Here is a 21782-nt window from a genome sequence, read left to right as displayed (position 1 = left end):
ATTTCGATTGTCATAACAAATTATGATATGAATAATAAGTTTATTATTCCATACATCAGTTACGAGCGTATTATGGTTCCTCTTATAGTGATACCAACAAGCTGACAACATATTTTCTCGATTATAATTATCTACCTGTATTATGGTCGCACTGCTTCCACTACTACAGAACGCACTAATATTACAATTATTGCATTAGTGCGTTGTGAAAAAATAAATGTTTTATAAACATTATTATTATCGTGCCAGATCCATATTGACGTGTCGTGTCTGTTGATATTCCTAGATCGAATTATCCTTAAACACATACAATTCTGTTTTCATCGCATACTTTTGTACCATATATTTGGTAATTTTCAGTTCATCGTGCACATTTTAAGGCTTTTTCGGACACCGTATATATATATATATGTGTGTGTGTGTGTGTGTGTGTGTGTCTACGAGTGGCTCTGACCACATTAGACGAACGATCGGGAATAGACGAGACGGCGTTGTCCACCGGTCGTCGTCTTCGCGTCACGGGGATATACCTACAGCCAACCCATAACCGTCGTGGGATAACGTAACGCGTAGCTGCTTATAATACAACAATATACGCATAATACGCATAATATGTAACAGCACTGCGATACAGTGCACTGTTTATGTCGTATTTATTCAATAGGATTTATGTTCTATCGCAGCATCATACGCGATTATAACTGTCCACGTTCGTCCGGGAAGGGGCTCGTCCGATCCGCAATCGACCGCTTTCTCCGGCGGCCGGAAAGTTTTTTTCTTCTCAGAACTCCATCGACCGCGCTTTGAACACGGTCGCACATCATCATAGTGGTATCCGGGCAGTTTAGCGGTCAGGTATTACGGCGGCGCGATTAGAACATTAACATATTTTTTCAAATATATTATAATCCATGACATAATATAGATAGTACACCGATAATCCTACGCGCGTACTGTCCTCAGTCGGCCGAGTCTTCCGACGGAATTGCACCACGTGAGTACACACATACGATACAATATATTGTTATTTCGATCGAACGACATACAAATATCACAACAATTACGTTTAATAATAATATCACTGTAATATCGCACCCATAACACGTCGTCGCGCACTGGACTCAAAAACATTTTTATTTTTATTTATTTTTTTTTTTTTTGCCGATCGAAAGCACAATGGTCAAAACGTGTTTTCTTTTATCAAATCGTGATCGTTACAGTTTTTAGTTTCCCGAGCCCTAGTATAGAATTTCAAACTAAAGATAAGACCTTAAAGAATAGTTATTTCGTAAATATATACTTTGAATAGGACAGTTTTACATTTTAACTGTTCAATTATCATAAACTACCTTAAACTACGAGCATTACTATTATGCTTGGTAAATGGTATTTTTTCCTCTCGATACTTATTTTTTTTTAGTTTTTAATAATATTGTTATATTATACACATATAAAAGGTCATCCAAATGTTTTATGACAATAATTCTAATAAATAATTAGGTATTGGTAAGTAAATCAAGCAAATGCAAATCGTTCTAATATTATATTAAAATGCATCTGTTATTAATCTTTGACTAGGTATCTAATTTAATAGATGAGAAGTCGTGTAATACAAATTATGTATTGAGTCTTCGTTTTTGGACACTGCACGTATTTAATTTTTATTAAAGTATGTACCTACAATAAAACTTTGTTACGTTTTAGCTTAATATTTTATACTCGCATCTAAAAATTATATAATATTCGATACTTATAGATATTTTATTTTGCAATTATTGTCTAACGAAACTGTAACGATCAAGAATTTATAAAAATAAATAAGTTTATATTTTAGGAATCACAATACTTGCAACTGATATTTAATCATAGCAAAATTAATATAATAATATAATACTAATATAAAAATATATTCAATTTTTACTTCGGGGGAAGGGTCTAATATAAAAATATACAAGCATTTTTCAAAATACTGGTAAGGCAATATCAAACTAAGAAAAACGGATATTTTCACCCAAAATCAATTATTCTTATAAGACTATTTGAGTTTTTTATTGTATCATATAATTATTTATTTTTTTCGTAAAAAATTGAAACATTCCACAAGAATTCTAGAAATAAAATATAATATACACGAATATTTAAAATTAAAGTTTTTTAGTTGATTTAGTGTTGATAAAAATGTTTAGCCTCTATCAAAATAAAGCTTTCATTGAGAATGGATATAAGCAAAAATAGTCTTTCAACAATTTTAAAATATTTAAAATACATATAAGCACTATCGTTATTTTTTATAATCATGCTTGAAGTTTAAATGTTGATATTATTAAATAGTTAATTTATATAGTTTATAAAAATTGTAATTTTGATAGCTTGGTCTTGAAAACGTAATATAAAATTACACATAAGCAATTTATAGTAAATTTATAGTATAGGCGTAGTTTTATTTTACAAATAGGTATTTTAACTTTTAAGTTAACACGAAATTAGATAATTAAACGAATGATTATGATTTTAGTTATTTCTTTGTTATTCGACAATAGTATTATTGAGAATTTAAGATTTTAACATATAATATAAGTGTCTAAATCACAATGACATTTTTAAAACATTTATTTTAATCTATATTATTATGTTTTTATACCATGATTTTTTTCACATCATTCTACGGTATGCATGAATTGGACTCAAAACTGAGTAGGTAACAAATTATAAATTAATAATAAAATAAACGAATAAATGTTTTCGAAAAAAATGTATTTAACCTACTGTACTTATTCCTGACAGTAAAATAAATTATTATAATAGCAATATAAATTTATTATAAAATTACTTTCTAATATAGGCTGACAAAACGTTTTTACTCAGAATGGTTTTTGGTATGCTTTGAGTTATCATTGAAATCAAATTTAACATATACATTAAGTTATTGAACTTACTCCATGACAAGGTACACTCGACTCTTTCTGCGGAGTGTTCACCTGCTTTCCCCCTTTTTTTTTATAAAAGTTAATTAAAAAAAAAAAAAAAAAAAACTATTCAGCCTAAATTATATTCTAAATCTTATATTAATGTATATCATAAATACTTCAAAGTTATTTAAATTGTTTTTAAATAAGCAGTATAATTTTGAATTTATATTTTCATTTGATCTTATTTTTTAATAATTATAAACTATTAAAATATGTTTACTAAAACTTAATAAATTATTCGTATTAAACCGTTTAAACTATATTTACATTATACAAACGTAAGTTTTTTTAACAGTATTTTTACATTTCATATTTTTCTATATATATAAATATATACATTATAAATATTTATTTATATTATTATTGTAATCTTTGTTTTTCAATAATTTATAAAATTGAATTAAACTAACGAAAAAATTCAATTATTATTTTAATAAAAAAAAACATTAATTAAAAATACCACAATATTATTATACCATAATCTAAACAAGTAATATTTGTACAAAATATAAAATATCAAAGAATAAATATTACTTACATGTCAATAGACTTAAACAGTGTATTTGGAAACTTTACAAAAAAAAAAAAAATACTAAATTGAATTGTTGTTGCTATTATAATAATTCTTCTGTACTTAATTAATTTTAAATTGCATTATATATATATATATACATTTTTATATTTATTTTATTATAAAGTTTTCCTGTTAAATCCATGTAATAAATTGATAACAGTTTATTTTTTTTAGCAATTTAACAATTGTTTATATATAATTATTTACAAGTATATACTTTTAAAAATATTAACTTGAACATTGATTTTCAAAAATCCCTTAGACATTTTTTAGGTTACTATCAATGAGTTTTTTCTTATTTATTCTTGTTTACATTTTGTTTTTTTAACTATAGGTCATAGGCTCTGAGTTTTTAAATTCTAAACATAAATATTCCATAGTTATCGTAGTTAACCAACCAATAATAATATTTAACATACTTCAGTTTCAGTAAATTTTAAATGTTTTAACTAAAAATAACATTTTTTTAAGATCCTGTTGATTTACACTGAGTGTTTTGTATTTATTCTATGTGGACGAAGTTGGATTAGTTGCATTTACATTTTTTTTTATTTACCTGCCATATAATAAAACTACTTTCTACAAATAACGTACATTGAAGTTATTAATAGTTGTCTATTCCTCTTTTTCAAACTTTTCTGTAATATTTGCTTTGAAAGGTTTTAAGAAAAAAATAAACTTATTATTTCATTATACACTTGCTTTTATTGTGATAAAAAAAAAAAAATGGTACCAATATATCATAAGTATTACTAAACTAATAGCGTACATCCGATTGATAAATATAATAGATAAAATGTTTTTCGTTTAAGTATTCTATGAAAAGTTGACGTGGTCACGTAATTCTTCAATCGTATAACGCGCATAGAAACTCGTCGTAGATAGGAGTGGCTCGAAATGGCGGTGGTTAAGACCAATAGGTCAATGTTTGATGCGAAGAATTCTGGGTTTAACCTATCGTCGAAATAGTTTTATGTATTTTTATCGTATAATTCGCAATACCTATTCTACTATTGACCCCGGTGAATCGTACCTGTATTAAAGTTGTATAAACTTTCTACATATGCAGATCCGCTGCGTATTGCTCAGTACTAGGACCAATAAAATATTATTATACGCAGCTATCTCAATAATACTGTAATTTTATAACACTATGAGTTATTATATTTTATTCTCAACTACTATACTAAATCATTTACTTACAAATTTTGTATTTCATTTTTTTTTTACACAGTGGATGTTTACTGTAGACTAAATATTCTTACCTGTGAAAAATAAAAAAATATATATAATTATTATTGAACAAATACTTAGATATGCTTATTGAATAAATATTGTGAATGGGTGAAATAAGAATTTCCTATCAATTGTAATGATGTTATAAATCAAAAGCAACATTCAATTATTTGAAATAATACAAAATACAATTATGGATATACGATCACTTGATACAATATAATATATTCAGTGATACTTTAAAAAGGTGGAGAATTAAATTTTAATGATGCAATAATTTATGATTCCATTTGAAAGTTAATCTCAAGACAAAGTTGCACATAATAATAATAATAATTTATTTCGACAAAGGTAGTATAATAAAAGTGTTCGACTCATTTTATACGATATAACAATAATTTTAAACCTATTTACTGAGGAAGACTTCTTATTGGTGATACAGATACGTTTGACATGTATACTTCAATTTGTATTATCCATCGTGTTATTGCACATGTATCGATATCACACTTTAAATACAAGTAAAAATATTTGCGTAAGATTATAAACAAATGTCAAATGAGACATTTAGTATTGGTTCTAAAATGATTTTATTTTTTTCTCATTACATTCTAAATTTCTTAAGTGTTTGTGTACAATTATGGATGATTTAATGTTTAATTAAACATAATTAAACATAATCATAATTATATCATGATATTATTCTAATCTAAATATATTAAAAATCTATACCTACTGTTCGTTTTATTTAACAATCGTAGTGTATTTTATAAACACAACATATAAATAAAGTTCACAAATTATAATGACAATATAAATGATTATTGTTTTTTTTTTTTCTAAGAAATTATATGTATAATTGTACACCTAAATTTGTCATTTTAAAACAGCATTAAAAATACTAATTATTCAAAGGGTTTTTTTAGCATTTGTAATATTCCATAAAATTGTACATTGCAAACTATACTGGTTATATTGGATTCATAAATTTTTGAATCATGTAAGCACTCCTGATTTATGTGTAACTATTATTTAATTTTATGTGATTGTAATTATTTTTCATTTATAAACTAAAGTAAAACATTTTGATTAAAACCAATACGTAAGAATTACAATAGTATTATAGTCATTCAGTTGCAGTATACTTACAATTATGAGGCAGCTTTTGAGAAAACGCAGTAATACATTATTATGATATGTAAATAAATAAAAATTTTATCGGTAATGCTTATTATATTGTATATCCATGTGTACAGGGATAATCCGAAAGTTTATTTTTTAAGGGTTCAGAATGAATTTTCCTACTTCAGAATATTAAATCTGATGACTGATTTTTTTTTATGGGTTTATGATAACTGATATTTGTGTTCTCCGATAATAACATATTTTTCTTCGTTTATACTTATGTTATTATAGATAAAAATGTATGAAAAATAATAACACAATAAAATAAAATCTTAGGTATCTATTTTTAAAAGAAAAAAAAATCAATAAAAAAGTACATGTAGTGAGCTTGCAATATTGGATATCAATGTAAGATAGGCAGGTTAAAAAATACAATAGGTATAGCTAACTATAATTGTACAACTTGTATCAAGTTTAAAAAAATATTAAAATATAATATAATAGAAAGTTCAAACGAATTAATATAATTAAAATTGTATGGCAAATAATATTATGTATACTTATTCTTATGAATAAATAATTAGATAAAACTAACAATTAGTAAATTGTTAACATTTTATAAAATTTAATATAATTTCCAAATCTATCTTGAGAATATTTAAAATCTCTAATGCTTAAATACCACATAATCATATTATAAAATTAATAATGAATTTGGTATTCAATGCACCTTACATTATTTCTCTAAGCTAACTATGAGATGTTTGTTCTATTATAAGTCCGTTTCACGAATTATTAAATGTTTACTGAGTATAATATGTTATGTACAATTTTACTTTGAATTATTTAAAACGTTTTAATTAAAAAAAGAATTTTAAAATATTTAGGATATTTTACACTTCAAATACGTAAATACTAAATATAAATAGGTACTAAAATACCGTATAAATTAAAAAACTACAATAAAATAACACCTAATTAGTGTTAACTATTAATTTCATAATTAAGAAAATATTAAATTGTACTGTAGATATGTATAAAATATAAATTACTGGTTGTTAAATCCTAATTTTAGTTTACATTTTATACCGATTACTGAAAATGAACGATAATGAAACTAATCTGGCTTAAAGATAACGATATTTATAATAAACTATCATAACACGAATCTTCCGTGTATGCTAACCGAGGATCTCTTTATCAGTATATTATCTGCATTTAGATTATTTAGACATTTTTATTTGTGATTAAGTATACCTCTCAGCTTTCACAAAGCTGGATGATCGGCCGTTTGTATTATAATATACAGTGTAATAACTAATAAACCAATAATTATATAACAATAATATTGAAGATATTATTTAGATTTTCATATATAAAATGAACATAGTTATGATTTCGTCAAAAACAAATTATTTGTAAATATTAAACTGTGACGTTAAGTTTCATTTGCCAATTTTAAAACATGAAAAAAAAATGTAATCTAAAAATTATTAGAAAAAAAATTCTCTATCCGAATCTGTAGAATAAATTATAATATTGTCATTTAAAAATTTTAAACAGTGTGCACGTACCTAAAGTATTGGAAATTAGTCTAGAAAATATGTATTTCGGTACTTCATTTCATTACCCAAAAACTCTATTTCAACAAAGGCCATTTAATTGAAATATTTAATGGTACCATTTAGCGTAAACACATTGTAAATGATTTGTTGTATCTGCTTTGATAGTTAATTAGTTATTTAGTTAATTACTAATAGTTATTACTGCAGTCTCCTAACCTAGGTTTCACTCAATAATCACAACAGCGTATACAACGATATACCCTGGTTATAGAACTGCTGCAGCATTCAAATACCATACAGTTGTTAAAGATTTAAAATGCCCGTAAATATATACCTCAAAAAAGCCATAATATTTTTAAAATGATTTTATTTTTCTAATTAAAAATTAATGTAAAAAATGTATACTTTGAATAATAAAAACAAAATATTGATTTTTATCAAAACTGTAGTATTGCCGTTTCTGTTAATTTTTCCTCAGTAATATTAGAAAAAAAATATTATTTACTATTCGTTTTATTTTGTACTTTTAAAAGTACTAAATAATATACCAAAATTAATAATAGAAACACCCTTTCAATGTTAAATATTTTCCGTTCCAAAATTTGACAATAGGAACAAAAACATAAATACATATAACAGTTGAATCATTGAATTAAGCGTAATACATTCTTTACTTCACTCGGAATCTAGAAATAATAATATAAACGGTAAATTATCATTTGACTAGCGCTGAAATAAGCAAAGCGATTCAAGTGCCCTGCAACACCTACTCGTAGTGAATCCACTGCTGTTGGCCCGCAGCATCATACATTCATGTCTGTGGTTTTCTTTTTTTCCTTTGTAACATATTTTATAGCAAGTCTTACAATTTATTGCGCTTAGTCAAAAGTAGTGCACCACGACACTCACACTCCAAAACTATAAAGTCCTTGTGAAATTGCACACATGCTATAGAATACGAAACACCAATTTTCTCATGGAAATGCAGACTCTCGGTTAGAAAAAAAAATATTGATTTTTCGTTTTGAAATGAATCATCAAGTAATATTTTATTACTTAATAATTTATTAAGTACATTATATTTTAAAAGCCACCACAGATGCTTAATGTATTTTGTCAATGATAATAAATTCACGCATTTCTATTCTACAATATGAAAATGTATTATGCAATTTATGCATTAAATTTGTACCTATAACTATACCAAATAACATCAAAGGATATGCGATATGTATTATGTAATATGTAGGTATTGAAAGTTTAATGAAACGTTTACCATCAGTGATTACGCCAGTAACACTTCCAATGCTCTTTTTTATATCTGTATAACTGTTGTTCAATTGTTCAGTCATATAAAGACGTATATTATATATTAAATAAAATTAACTCGGAGAAACTTTTATTTAACACCCATTATAATTATAGTATAAGTTATAAAAACTTACTCACACATATTATTTTCTAAAACGTAGTTTTTCATCGAATCATAATTACACGTCTATTAAGATGTTAGATAATTAATTATACTTAGCGATCATCGAAAAAATGAAAAGGTCATTATTCAAGAATAATGATAGTATTTAGACATATAGTATTTTATATTTATCAATCGATTATAATTAAGTTTGGTTCAGTGTATTTTAACGTTGAGTAATTAGTTATTGACTTGGATTATTTCGTGCTACTTCTAATATAAACGATTAAGTTAATAATACGTTTTCGAAATAACAAAATGTTTATCCAATGTTTTAGTAAAACTATAATCAAGCAAACATCGATTTTAACTTGTAATATTATATTATGTATTATTTCGCACGTATTTCTTGTATCAATAAAAACACAATTTATTAATACAAGAAAGTTATATAGAGATGTAAAAGAACTTTTCTATTTCGTTTTTCGCTCTGAATTCAGTTGTATAATTTATTTGTAGCTAAATACAAATGATGCAATTGAAAGCATTAACTAGGATTATATTGTATATTGAAATATTGAATTATTTTCACGTCGATAGTCTTAAGTTTTTAAAAAATTGTATTCAATATTGTACAGAAAAATCATTCTTCTTATTAAAATACAATTGATCGTACATTTGAAAATAAAAATAAAATAATAATAAATTTTTAGTTGAAATAAATAATAAGTACATAGGTACCTATAGTTTACAATTAAGGTCAAAATAAATGATAGGTATACATTTATCATTTAAGTACTTACTTGTTATCATTTATATCACAACATTATATGACGTACAAAATAATACATTTTCATAAAATGTTCTGAAAAATGACTGTACTTATATGCACCGTTCTTATAGATTTATTTTTATTATTTCATGAAAGGTACAATTTTTTTTTACTATACATTTATAATTTAATGGTCAAAATAATGGAAAAATTGTTTAGTTAAATAAAAAAAAATGCACGCAAGAAGTTTTACGTGATATCATAAACTTTGTATAAGTAGCTGGCAGATAAAAATCTAATAGACGTTATTTGAATTGTTTGACTTACAGTGACCGCATCTACGCTTTTCTATTATATTAATAGCATCGTTATTGAATTAAATCTGTCTTAAATAAATTAAACCATTTTATTTAAGTTTTTCAACGTTGATTTTTCTTTAAATATATTGATTACAATATATGTTTTATGTATGTACAATAGGAAAATGGATAATTTTGTTTTACTGTTTTGTCGTAAAACTTTCTATTTTACAACCATGCAAAGGAATTTACCGTGTAGTGTTATATAATATACTCTTCCCACTAACAATTATCATAAAGTAAATAAAATTTTATTATAATAACTCTTTCGATTTTTTTTTTTTACAGGCTATATTAATCTACAATATTTGTTTTGCTTACATAAAACATCTGTTTTTAATTTTAATTTCATAGTAATTTAGGTTTTTAGTGTTTATACATATTTTAATAATAATAAAAAGAAATTTTTTTATTTAAATTATAGTATAAATACTGCATGTTAAATGCAGTTCAAACGCATGTCAAATTGCAAGTGAAAGTTTTTTGCAATCACACATTTTAATACGGGAAGACAACAGTGAAACATTTATTCATCGGATATTATAATAAAATTATTGAAGTCAGCAATTTCAAAAGGATTTATACGCACTGTGTATCAAACTATATTATAGTATGTTTTCGTCTAAATTCCAAGGAATGCTCGTTTATAAAAGATATTCTAAAACAAGGTTGGCATATTCGTTTTACTGAATGAAAACGCGCAGACGAGGGTACACAGAAATAACGAAAACTAATTAAACGGGGTGGACTTGACGGTTTGTTAAAGCCGATTAAGGTTTTTTTTTTTTTTATGTTTTCCAGAAACTTTGTTTCAATAATCGATGTGATAATAAATCGTGGTAAACAATTTTTTTTCCGGGAAAATTATGGTTTTACTTTAATAATGTTGGATAATAATATCTAAATATTAAGTTTAATATTTCTTAATACTTAAGCAGTTTAGCGATAAGTAAAAAAAAAAACAAAAAGAAGAAAATGTTTAAGTATTTGATTTCATTTACTATAATATTATAATAATTAAATGTCTTTTATTATATAGAATTCGATCCCGTTGACAACTGTATAGTTAAGAGAGTCAACAACTTACTTTTTCGTTAGTGATTTTCAAATCGTTTATATAATATGAGCAGAAATAGTTTATGAAACAGATTATGTTATCGAGAACATACCATCTATAATATATTCTGTATATTCTATACAAGTGCACCGTGAAAACACTTGTGTCGTAACTCACGGTTGGGAGGACCTCAGAATACTTACGGTTTATTTATTTTAATTTTTACTACCTACGTAGATAATATTATACATACTCTAATTATTTTAACCGTCACCCATCGTAGTCTTTTAATTAAATGTCACTTACTCACTTATATATTATATTATTATAAAACACAGCTGGACTCACGGTGCTTTGTAGTGACACGCGACTACCGTACATTATTAAAATCTGTATAGTATAAAAATCCCAACACACCCGAAACATAAACACAATTGGGTTAGTTTAAAATATATTCACTGGAACATGCCAAAAAGAAATAAATAAAACAAGTTTTTGTTAGAGGCAATGCTCGAGGCAACCGTGATGCGGCTCTTGAATTTCAGCATCTGGTTTTTATAGCGATACGTAGGTACTGAGACCACAGAAGTTTTCTAAATATATTCGGAAATATGAAGTTCATCCAAAGAAACAAAAAATAAACAAAAATGAAAATAAAATAGCTAAAACTCTAAGAGTTATTTTTTTGTTTTAAAGCTGCCACGGCTAGTTAGCTAGTATTTAGGATTGATCAAACTACCGCGTAAAATATGAGACTATTGCTCTGTATTTTGTATTTATTTTTTGTATGAAATCGAATTGTATACAATTGTTAAATTGCTTTAAGAACGGTTTTTTTTTCTAAGGCCAAAATTCGTTTATTTATCAACAAACCAATTATATACTTTGTAAGTACTAGGTTTATTTTTTATGAATTCATATAATATAGACTAAATTTGATGACGCATCGTAAAACGAAAACTTTATTGCTTGAAAAAAAATTAAAAAAAAATAATTATTTGTAAAGTTTTTTGAATTATTACAGAAAACATTATCAATAAGTTATACCTGTTCACAAATTCAATCTTGTTACTCGGTATAGACATTATTTTTTCTTTTTAATAGCGAATACACCTATAGATATTTTTAGAACGAATATTTTATGAACATAAGAGTTTTTTTTTTTAATTTAGTCACATAATCATAACGTGCTACAGTAAAAGTTTATAAAGGTTTACTAGATTTAATTAAAATAAATATATTTTTGGTTTTTTTATAATAGTAAAATAGTTTGTTTATTTAATATAAAGTGAAAAAATAACTTCGTACATTATAGTCGTGGATGTTCATAATAACAATATAAAAATTGTATGTGTTCTTTTTCTAGCCCCGTATCATTACACAGCCATGTAAAACGATATCCGCATGTACCTAAATATTGTAAATTATCTACACAGGAACATTTCAAAATCAGATTATATCTTATGGCTCTTTTTATTACATGTTTATTTGATTTGTTGGCGTTAAATCTTCTGTTGAACACAAATATTATTATTTATTATTTAAACAAAAAAAATATATTAGCTTAATAATTTGGATGAAGCATTGTTGCTGTAGAGTTCGTATAATAATTGCCATTAATCGACCGAAAAATTAAATAAAACCATCGTCGCTCGTACGCACCATTATCTGGAGTTTTGTACATCACCGGACGCGAATTGCAATTAAAGTTAATGTAAATATTAATGGACAACAATGAAAAAAAAAACATAAAAAAAAGATGATCTTTTTTATTTTAATTCCAAAATCTGAACGGGTGGCAGCTTTCCATTTTGTCAAACCGCTACCTGGTACTATTGCGACGATCACGACATTATTATACATCAATTCCCGCTAATATTTATGCCAGGATCTATATTTAAATATCATATTGTAAACACAACGCAGACGTTTTCGAATTGAATCTGATTCGATTGAAAACTGATGTTTACCCATTATTAATAGGACCTTCAAAAGGTTAATGGGCGACGACAGTGCTTAACATCCTTTCAGACGTCTGCGAATGTGGTTTGTGTGGTTGAAAATCGGTCCTAGTCCTAATCTTATATTATGCACGTTGCCACGTTCCATTAATCATAAAGTATAATATATACATAGTACTATAGTAGCGGCGTCGTTGTAACGTCTAAATACATAAATTATGTTTTCAATAATTGTACAATTGAATAATAATAATTTTGTCCAGAACAATAATAAATAATTGTTTGGAACGAAAAATAAAATATAATTTCGAGGAAATATTACAAACAGGTTAAAACATGTAATGCAAAAATAAATTTATAAATATATTTTCAGTTTACACGCATAAATAAATAATAAGTAAACGGGGCTGATTAGATTTGATTCAATATAATTTTGCATTATTCATGACCTCTAAAGACAACAATTTTTTGTGTTGCATAAAGTAATTACGAAATAAAAAGAACATTATTCTTATATTATAATAATGTGTTAATATAGTTATAGATGCTTGCAATTTAATAAAACAATATTTATTCATTCTGAAAAATAAATTGTGTGAAGTTTGAAGTTCCCGTATTATTAAATTAGAAAAAAATACATACAGTTATTATTATAATGCACTGTGCTATTTCTATGCACCACAGAAAAAAATGTTTTTTCATAATATAGTAATTTAGTATTTACCTAAACATTTTGTTATATTATAAATAATAATTGATTTACTTTTTCAGCGTATAGTACAGTAATCTAAAATCAAATAGATAAAGGTTATTATTTATCGATTGAATAGTTTTGTAATTTAAAGGACCCCATACAATTTAATAAATAGTAAACGATCGAATTTTAACTATTTAATAGTTAATTTTATTAGTATTTTCTATATTGACTCATGTTTATAAGTTTAAATAATAACTCATTATTCGTAACTTATGAATGAATAAAGTTAAATTTTTCTTAGAATATCTTTACAGTTTTTGATTAATCATTTTATGCTGTTATTATATTTTAATTACCTACTGAATAGTAAGTAATTTAGTGTACAAAATTAATATAATGTTAGGTTTTAACTGAATGCTGGGTTTTAAAGTGGATTAAAACGTATATTGTATTTAATGTAAAGAGAATATAAAATAATTCAATTTTTATCGAGATGTTAACTAAAGGACACTAATAATAATGAAAAATAAAATAAAAATTGTAATGATTAATAATAACCATAACAATTAATATCAAAAGGGTAGATAGGTACAGTACTATACAACTACCTTCAATTCGAATAATAGCTACGTTATAAATTTTAGCTACATATCAATTACCTATGTATCATGTACGATGTGCGTATATTATAACTAAACTCGATATAAATAATATTTATAGTAATAAGTAAATTCAGAAAAAAATAATATTAATACTTTTTCAACAATGACAAGTAATATTACTCTATTGAAAACTTAAGACCTTGGTTAGGTTAAGACTTCAAAATACTATATTATCAATAATAATTATTATATTAATTCAGTTATTGCTAATAATAAGCAAATAATGCTTCGCTTTATTTTCAAAACAGTATGAAATAATAATTAAAAAAATAAATAATTTTTTGAATTTATAATCACATATATAAAATACGTACTCTAATAAAATATTATATAGTTAAACATTAATTTAATCAGTATGAATAAAAAAATAATTCTAAAAAATGTCATTATAAAATATTCATTTAACCAAATACGCATATTCAGAATTTTCAAGTATGGAACGACGACTTAACGTCTCATCAGAATCCTTACAGCTATGTACTGTGTTGGTAGTTTAGGTATTTTAGGAACCCACTAAATATTTCGGTTTCCTACTAACGGTTTTAATCGTTTAATCAAAAATTATATTTTATTATTATTATATTTTTTTTGAGGGGTAAAAATTATTGATGCCTTTTTATTAAGAATTTAATTATTCAAATTTTTTATTTGTTCATTAAAATATTGAACAAAGCTTTATATTTAATATGAAATTTAATTACTTGTGACAATTTTCATTTGTTTCATAGAAATTTTCATTTACCAATGTGTCACACTATCCCACGCAAACAATTTATTGTTTAAATTATAACACATACAATATACATACTAACAAAAAACATACGTGAAAAATGTTTATTTTGCTTGAATTTAAAATAATCCAGTATCTAAAATTGCCTGATAATAATTAAAAACATTATTATGTGTTATGAAAATATATTATTGAAAAATTCAAAAAATCAGAATTCGAATTAATTTAATATTATAACTGCATTAAAAAGTAGGGGTGAGCGCATGCTTGATATACATATTATGCGCATGGTTATAAGCAGTGAACTCATCGCCGTACATTTTAAGAATATTATTCTAATAGAAAATAAAATAAAGTCGTCGGTGCATCGTACAATTTAAAATTCGAAATAAATAATACGGATAGTGAATATACTTTTATCTTTCAGGTTTGCACAGGCTGTCCAGATCACTATACATAACACTTGAGTCGTACCAATAACCGTCATGGGAGCATACGTGACGTGGACGTTGGAGGTGTTGGCGTTCGCGAGTTTTGTCGTGCTCGCGGTGTTGATGCCGTACGCTCGTCGAAAGCGTGACTATTGGACGAGTTGTGGGATGCCGGCAGCGTCCGGTTATCGGTCGTTGGCCAACATGCTGCCGGGAGTCCGTCTGCATGACAGGTCGCTGTCCCGACATCGAGACGACGCCAAAGCCACGGGCGCCGCCGCACTCGGGCTCTTCGACGGCGGTCGGCCGATCGCATTGGCGTGCGATTTCCGCGTGGCCGCGACCGCGCTCGGCAACGACGGATTTGCCGAGGCGGAAACCACACGTGTCCGCGAGACGAGCCTCGTACCGTCCGCGGTGGACGCGGGCGCGGTGACCGCCGTGCTGCCGACCATGGCCGTGTGCGTGGCCGAGCTCATAACGTCGCTGGAAGCCGTGGCCAACCGTCGGTTGACCATTTCGCCGTGGACGGAGGTGAAGAATTGCGCGATGACGGTGGTGGCCACGTGCGTGTACGGACAACCGATGGTCGACTCGCGAATCAAAGCGTTCGCGGAACAGTGCAAAAAAGCGTTGTCGGGTGGTGGCGGTCGGCCGACGGTCACCGAATACTTCGCGTCATACGATTTGCCGTCGAACGGACGAACGTCGTCTACCGATTTCAAGCAGATTTTAATGGCAGCCGCCGCGAACAGTGACAAAATCGATGCAGGTGAGTGAATTTAAGTGCCTTTAATTTCGATTTAAGATGACTATATTATTTAATTTATACCCAATAAAGTTTTGTATCCGCGACGCTTTTCGACGTCATAAAATTATTTCGTTCATCCGGTCCACGGGAGTGGATTTAGGGAAGTACCTACTTGCGCTGAGTTAAACTATTAATTTATCTCTTTCCCGATAAAATAGTATCTTTCAAAACCATAATACTCGATAAATTTTACAACGATTTACTGTAATAGACAGAGCAGGACAGTGTAATAATTATAGTGTACGGCCAGCGAAAAGTGTGCGTCTTTCGTTTACCGGTCGTTTATTTCGTATTTAAAGAACTGTTGAAAGCGTTGTCGCGTACTCTAGGTTTTGAGAATATATTCTGTATTATAATGTAGTTGTTTAAAAAAAAATTATCCTAATGAGATTTTTATACGATTCTCGACTATAATTATTTTTTACGGAGGATGTGTTTGCGAAGAATTGATGACTTTCAAATGTACGGGCAACGATGACTAGTCAATACCTCTTTTTACACAATTTACACACAAAAAGGTATATGTGCGGTGTATTATAGTATAGGTACGTAAATAGTGTTCTATACCGCACTTCGTCATTTGACGGATTAATCGCCGACAAAACCGGTCCAATGCCGATCCGCTGACGGACGTCGTTCCGGTAATAATTTTCTGTCGGGGGCCCGCGAGATCACATCATCGAGTTTGTCCGAGGACCGTTGCACTGCGGTATAAATCATCGACGACGGAGTACTGTAAGACGCACGCGCGGCCGGCTGGTGTCGGAGAAGTGTGTGACGAGCGGGTGGTATAACAAATCGGCTCATTTAGACCGTATTATCCGCACGCCTTCACACCACCGCCACCCGCCCGTAGGCGCGCTTCAAGTATAGAACTTTTATGCAGGCGATCGGCATCCGAAATTTTAATCCGTCACCGGCACGGTATACAGCCGTTGTTTCTCCGATGAAAACTCACGGGGAATTAATGGTCCACGCCACTGTCTACAATACCGGTTATAATAATAATAATAATAATATCGTATAACCGCCTATGCCGCCTGCAGTAGTGTAAAGGTTCCGCGGTCCCGCAACTTTTCTGCGCTAGACGGCGAAAACTTTACTCGACTGTGAGAAATTAACCTCATCGCCGCCGCCGCCATCGCTGCCTCCGCCACGTGCTTTGCCCCCCTCCCCTCACACCACTACTACGTTGGACAGCGGCTGAAGTTTTCCAGGTTGTTTTTTTCCCGGTCTGATGTTACGTATATTATTTTGATTTTTTTTTCACGTACCTACACGTGCTCATACCGTTTTTTTCCTTCTCCGTCCAACGGTTATCGATTAAAATATTGCACCTGCAAACGACGTTCTTGTGATAATATCATTATACTATACGGACACGACTCGGGTATAGGAATTTATAATACAAGACGCAACGTACCTAGTATATGTGCAATTTCGTTATATAACCGCATTATTGTTCAGCGCTCTTCGGTGTATTGGGAATCGTCTCTATATATACCAAGACGTCTTGTATATTCGTTTTATTTCGTCATTTACTGAGTAACGACCAACTGTCGGACTCCATACGTGTGTACAATGTACATATTCAGCTATATATAGTATAATATATGTACGATATATACGTCGTATGGTATTTGCCGAACAACGATAGTATAATATACAAAGGTACGCATCTATCCGTGCAATATACACCCTTTATATGGATAAAGCCGCAAGAGCACGTAGAATGCTATAGTTATTCAACACGACTGTGTGACGACAAAAATTAAAAAAATAAATATAAATAAATAACAATAACGATAAAACCATTAAGCGGTCTAACTGTCGCGGACATAATTTATTCTCCGGACACGGTATGTTAATATTATTATGATAATATTATGACGATGTCTAACCGCGAATGAAAACACACATTAACTGCAGGACTGGTAAATTTATAATGACTACTACGTATTCGTGTTATAATTGTCACGCCTCTAATCGTTAAGGAAAAAATGAAAAAACCCGATTTTGTATGCCTCTTCTGTATCATCAAAGTGGAGTTTATCGTCAATCAACAACCACCCAAAAAACTCTTTTTTGGATACATAAAATAAAAGTATATATGTAAGTATATATATGTAGGTTTTCTCACTTAAGATTACAATACAGCCACTGCACATACTTGTTTTTTACTGTATCAATTTGTTGTGTACTGGTGGCCGTTCAGAAAAAGCTTATATTTTTGGAATTTCTCTGCTGTCAGTGCAAAATGTATTAGTGACACTTTGAAAAAACTCTTTATCAAAATCATAACGACTTAAATTGCCTCGTCAGAAAACTGGAACATAAAATATGACTAGTCTTTTATAAATACAGATTTATACAACTAAAGACATCGTATTTGAATTGTGTATTTGTAACCAGTCGGGGTTGGTTGAAATGTTTTATTTAATATTTTAGTCAAATATATTATTTGATGTATTGTATAATAGTATTATACTTTTATGATGCGATAATACTATTTGTTATCTCCTGATTAGAGTCGTTCAACTACTGCTGCAACCATTTTGACTTGCGATCACGAATCCACAATGTCATTAGTTGTTGTTAAATTATTATTTCAAATTATTTCATTGTTACAAACTCATTTTTTATAATTATTTACCCTCCTCGCCAACAACAAACCAGGTCACATTATGGCAGTGAATAACGGATGGTGTTCTAAAAACGACTAGAGTGAGTTTTTGTAAAAAGTTTTAAAATTTTCTACTTTAATAATTTTAGATAAAAACACTGTTTCGTATAATCGTCGTCGTCTTATCTGATAATATCGTACATTACGCTATATAGCTCGTATATATATATACGCCAAGGCCAAGTACGTTTTATCGGAGTATACCCGTTACGAGTATAATACAGCATAATATATAAGTATACCAATTTATACCTTTCCTTGAGCAGGTAGCTGTTGTACGTCATATAGAATACGATTATCGCTTTGAAAAAGCTTACCGAAAGGTATATTGAACAAATTGTTCTATGTAATTTAAATAAATTTCATTTCGTCTAAATTTAAGTAATACCTATTGTAGGCATTTACATACTCACTATTTATGTATTATACATATATATGTATAAATAAAATATTCCATCAGACATCTTAATTCTATAGTATATTAAACACAAACATATATAAATACACAAGGTAGTTCTTTAATCTAAATAAAATCATTTCTCAAAAATGTATATTTTTTTTAAACATTTTTTTTTTGTTTAACACGATTTAAAGTATACCAACTACAGACTGTTTACACCAAACCATAATTGAAAAATGTTATTGGTACTGGGATCGAAACACAATTTTGGCGCTCTACTCCGCTAATCTAAACTTAAGTCTTAAAGTAAATGTTTTCAAAAGCACATTCCTATTTATTTGCTGTGAAAATGGTGATTAGAACCCTAACCATGTACTCGTATATAGCGTCCTATATCTAATGTCATAATATTCAATACTATGTACCTATAACCTTCTAGCAGTGTACCGCCCATATAAATAATTCAATATTATATAAAGTGAAATTGAGCTTTTAAGTTTTAACACTATCGGAGAAAATGTCAATGCTATTAAATCATTCGCTAGCCTCTGATTTTTTTAAAAAGCTATAATATATACTATACCTATTTAATATTTACCGTATAATTCTACATTACTAGCCAATACCCGAATATAATACTATTACAAGAGAAAATATGGACGAAGAGAGCAAAAATAATTACTTTGCGAAGACAATACAAACGAGTGTCAAGAATATCGCTATTTTAAAATGAAGAAAATACGCCTTGAGTTTTGTTACTGTCGAGAATTCAATTTTTGGAGTCATAATACAATTTATCAAACATTAAGAGTCACTTTCCGCGGATACTTTTTGATTTTCTTCCTTTGTTTTCAACGTTTTTCTACTTCTTTGAAAATAATAAAGCACAGTCTCGTCATAGGGCGACCCCATCACATTTTATGTTACCGTATACGGTATACCTAATAAGGAATAAAATAACCATAAAAAAAAAAAAAAAAAACAGAAGTTTTAATGAATTTTTATATTTTTAACATATTTCGCATAATATGATATTTGACTGATATATGAGGTATATTGTTGGAAATTTAATGACGGCTGTGCGGGTTTACAATAGATTATATAATATATTAATATAAAACACACCAATGCGACGTCACTCGACATTTGTTATACAAAAACTATTTATAACTGCCCAATAGCATTGGTTTTAAATGTTTTGATATTATAAAACTGTAAAAATATTGTTTTATATTCGTTTCGTGTGGAGATGTTTTTCTTCGGTGCGCGTATAATAATATATATATAAGGAGATAATATCATTGAAACGGGACAAGCGGCAAGGAGAAATAAAGAGACATACAAAATGGACGATTTCGTTTTAAAAGCAACGTATGATGGCCATCCATATCATGATATAATAATATTATTATGAACGGGTTAGGTATACATTGCGGGTATATGTACCTAAACAACCAGAAAAACCTATATATAGCCGTTGTAGCCTAAAGGTACCTTGACCGGACGGTACGGATTTACGTGGGCTCTAATGATATATTAACATTGTTAAAACAATGTATATGGTACGTGTTTGTGTATGTGTGTATAGAACGTATTATTATTATAGGCACAGGTACATATAGTGTGGCCATTATTTTTAGACGATTAAATAATTGAACAGTTTTTTTTTTACCCTAAACGCACAGACATATTGTTTGCCGCGTCACCATCATGTTAATGGATCTGTTGTTTGTTTTTAATTTATTTTACACGTATACAATAATATTATTTATGCACGTAGGTCGTATGTGTATGCGTTATAGTACGCGCATCGTATAACGTGTACAAAAACAGTGGTAGTCACTTTTGAAATTGTTGTATTAATAATATAATATATGTTTTGACACAGTGACCCTCGTCGATCGGAATAAATCATATACCGATTAATTGAAAGTCGTCGGACCGACGTTAATATCATTATATTTACGTATATTAGACGGCATACCGCGTGATGTAAAAAAAAACTTTTTAAAACCGAGAACACAGCGGTCAAGTGGGTATATTACGGCCAGCAAAAATACTTCATTGCCCGTCACGCAGCGTCTCAAGAGGTACACAAATATAATTTTTCCTCTAGCTTACACAAGTGTAATATAGTAATACTTAAAATCTCTCTATATTATTCACTCGTTGTAATTACATTGTTGAAATTATAACCTATTGTAACAAATATAAAGAATACAATTATCTGTTTTTTGTCACAAACGTATTTTACATTTTTATTTTTAAAAAAGTGATTAATAATAAATAACTAAAAAAATGAAAAGATTAAATACTCAGTAATTTTCTTGAAAATA

At 28.4% G+C, this 21782-nt stretch overlaps 2 protein-coding genes across 2 annotated transcripts in view; one reads left to right on the top strand and one right to left on the bottom strand.

Annotated features, from left to right (window-relative positions):
- Positions 1-21782, bottom strand: part of LOC113561131 (protein amalgam-like) — a 244807-nt gene that overhangs the window by 142629 nt on the left and 80396 nt on the right. The gene's annotated exons all lie outside the window — the stretch shown is intronic.
- LOC113561130 (cytochrome P450 6a8-like) overlaps positions 682-21782 on the top strand; it is a 53719-nt gene continuing 32618 nt past the window's right edge. The window contains exons 1-2 of the mRNA XM_026967362.1: positions 682-994; positions 15549-16324. Of these exons, the coding sequence (XP_026823163.1) occupies positions 15607-16324 (718 nt within the window). The 5' untranslated portion in view covers positions 682-994; positions 15549-15606. The remainder of the gene's footprint in view (positions 995-15548; positions 16325-21782) is intronic.

The sequence above is a fragment of the Rhopalosiphum maidis genome, chromosome 4 (genome assembly GCF_003676215.2).
Source record: "Rhopalosiphum maidis isolate BTI-1 chromosome 4, ASM367621v3, whole genome shotgun sequence".
Lineage (NCBI taxonomy): Eukaryota > Metazoa > Arthropoda > Insecta > Hemiptera > Aphididae > Rhopalosiphum > Rhopalosiphum maidis.
This window is presented reverse-complemented; position numbering and strand designations above follow the sequence as displayed.